This window comes from Drosophila montana, unplaced genomic scaffold (assembly GCF_035044405.1).
Source record: "Drosophila montana isolate Dmon_TW-CO22-7 unplaced genomic scaffold, ASM3504440v1 contig_2688_1, whole genome shotgun sequence".
NCBI classification, from domain to species: domain Eukaryota; kingdom Metazoa; phylum Arthropoda; class Insecta; order Diptera; family Drosophilidae; genus Drosophila; species Drosophila montana.
This window is the reverse complement of record NW_026997557.1, coordinates 39,700-42,598: the sequence shown is the minus strand read 5'-3', so window position 1 is coordinate 42,598 and position 2,899 is coordinate 39,700. Positions and strand designations below refer to the sequence as shown.

The window sequence follows — 2,899 nt, the reverse complement described above, 5'->3', positions numbered from 1 at the left end:
CATGCGTGATTGCTATATGGATATTGTTTTGAATATTTTTGGATCTGACTATTATCCAATTTTGAGGTGTTTATAAATCTAGCAGGCAGTTGTACTTCGTACGGAAATCCATTCCGATTATTTTATCACATGGCATTGAAAATTTGTCGTGCACTATATAAAAAATTATGAGATAAACTGTATATATCTGATTTACTCAGATAAAGAATATTTTTTTTTGTTTATTCATTAGCAAACTTTCGTATGATCCTTTGATCGACTCTATAGATTCTCGTGCTTTCCTTCGAATTCCGGAATTAGCCTTGAGTTTTTATCTAGAAAATCGACAGGGGATTCGGCCATGTTTACAATTGGTATTATGCTACTTGATTCTGCTTATTCGTCCTCCGTCGGCTGTACCAGGAGTGACGGTTCAAACGTTACCGGTGTTTTATTACCGATGGTAAAGTAGCTGTAGATTGTATTTTTCGATTAAATTTATCAGATTATTCCTCAGACGTTGTTAAGTATCTGTAGTTTGCACTTTGTGTGAACTTAATAGTTTATGTTGACTGTTGACTAACCATTTTAATGATTTTATTGTTCTCATATACAAGTATCTCAATGGGTTTGATTATAGTTGGTCTTAAAACTGGTGCGCTTTTATTAAGGAATTTGTATTACTTTTCAAAGTTGGATTTATTCGGCTTTAATTTGTCAACTATTTATCGCCATTCTATGGGGAACTTTCCCCAGTTGGAAATTGGTTGTCATAGACTCGTGTTTAGACCTAATCTAGGTCGTAAGCCCGACTCATGTAACGCTTTCTCAGTGACTTTTTGTGAAGAAGGTATATCTTCAGAAGAAGGTCTACTGTGGTTATTACTATTAGTATAACTAGCAACAAGTGGTGGTGGTGGGGTGTGGTGTCTACAACGTCTACTACATTATTTTTTAGTTCATTCAATCAGTTTGTATTGAAAAAAAATTGTTGAAACGGTAAGGTTTAAGATTGATCTCAATTAAAATTATTTATGTGATAATCATTGTTGGGCTAACAAGCTTTTTTGTTAGCACTTAATCGCGAGAAGTTATGGTGTTATAAAAATACAGCCTTTTCTTATAAATTCATACAACAGTTTTATTTTATTTATATGCTTATAACGAGCGTAATTAAGTAATGCGAAATGTGCAAATTTTAACGAAGCGATCGATAAGAAATCCGATATAGCGAACATACGAGACAAGAGTGAGTTGCGGCGTCGCTAGCATTGATGAGCTAGCCGCTTAAGACAAAAGTGCAAAGGTAAAAGAGCGCGATAAAAGAAATGACGATGAGCGTAAAGCGAGAAGTGCTAGATAGTTAACAGCTAATAATGTTGAGCTATTTTATGATATGCGAGAAGCGACAAAAAATCAAAATAGTTACATTGCTTGCCTCGCAGGGCAAGATGTAACTGAAATGTTATGCAAACATAATTCTAAATTAATTTTTAGCTGCTGACCTGAACGATTGAGCTTCAACAGGATCGTTACGGGGAAGCAGACACAGCTTATTAGTTGCTCGCTATATGATTCCATTAGCAGTCTTGAGAACTGCAACGCGTGTGATGTCATCAGTTCCTTTTACCAATTCAACCACTCTAGCTAGCGGCCATTTCAAAGGAGGTAAGTTCTCGTCTTTGACAAAAACGATGTCGTTGAGAGCCACACCAGGCTTGGGAGTCTGCCATTTGGAACGCTGTTGAAGAAGATTTAAATATTCTTCTCGGCAGTGAGACCAAAAGACTTGGTGCATGTAGGATACTCGCTGCCAGCTATCCAGACGATTGAAATTGAGCCGTGTCACATCGGGTTCTGTGAACGTGGATTGTGGGCCTCCAACCAAAAAATGAGCTGGGGTAAGAACATCAAGGTCTTCTGGATCTTCTGAAATGGGTAGCAGTGGTCTAGAATTAATGACTGCCGTTATGTGGCACACAAGGGTACGAAGCTCTTCGAATCCCAGAACAGTTAACCCCACAACCCGATAGAAGTGATTTGCAGTTTTTACTGCCGCCTCCCAAAGGCCACTAAAGTGAGGGGAGCGCGGTGGAATGAAGCGCCAATCAATTGTGTCCGGCAAACAAAATTGGAGCACAGCCTCTTGATGACAGCAACTGAGGAAGAGATTTTTGAGCACTACCAACTCGTTTTTGGCGCCGACAAAGTTGGTAGCATTGTCAGACCAATTCTGACGTGGCTTGCCACGAGTGCATATAAAGCGCTTAAGAGCATTGAGAAATGCACACGTAGATAGATCCTTGACCAACTCCAAATGAATGGCTTTCGTGGCGAAGCAAATAAATACGCTGATGTAGCATTTTATAGGAGCTTTGTTTCGGATGACAGGCTTGTAGTAGAATGGTCCGCAGAAGTCCACACCAGTTATATCGAACGCTCGAGTTTCAACAAATCGCTCCATTGGAAGATTAGCCATTACGTGCTCCATCAAGCGGGGCTTGTTTCGGTTTCAACTGATGCATTTGTTTACTATGCTGGAAACTGTTTTACGACCACCAATCGGCCAATACTGCAGACGAATGGCTCCCAACAAGGCTCGAGGTCCAGCATGGAGATTCCGCTCATGAAAGTGAGTGACAATGGCGATGGTAACTGGATGTTGTCTGGGCAGTATAATAGGATGACGGGCCTCATAAGGAAGGTTTGACTTTTCGAGGCGCCCACCAACTCGAAGAATACCAAATTCATCCTGAAAGGGCAATAATGATGAGAGTATGCTGGAAGAAGCGACCTCGCCCTTTGATTGCACGTTCTTTATATCATCCCATAGAGAACCCTTTTGAACGTTTCGTAAAAGTATAAACGATCCAAAACGTATGTCGGAGATCAAAAGTCCGGGGCGCCGAATACGTAGGAT

At 40.2% G+C, this 2,899-nt stretch overlaps 1 protein-coding gene across 1 annotated transcript; it reads right to left on the bottom strand.

Moving 5' to 3' along the window:
• Nucleotides 1-1,546: 1,546 nt before the first annotated feature.
• LOC135429732 (uncharacterized) lies at nucleotides 1,547-2,458 on the bottom strand. The gene has a single exon (XM_064684171.1). The coding sequence runs from the start codon at nucleotides 2,456-2,458 to the stop codon at nucleotides 1,547-1,549; it is 912 nt and encodes a 303-aa protein (XP_064540241.1).
• Between the last annotated feature and the right edge of the window lie 441 nt (nucleotides 2,459-2,899).

Excerpts from the sequence above, each read along its gene's own strand:
- LOC135429732 (XM_064684171.1), bottom strand. The coding sequence starts at position 2,458 with ATGGCTAATCTTCCAATGGAGCGATTTGTTGAAACTCGAGCGTTCGAT.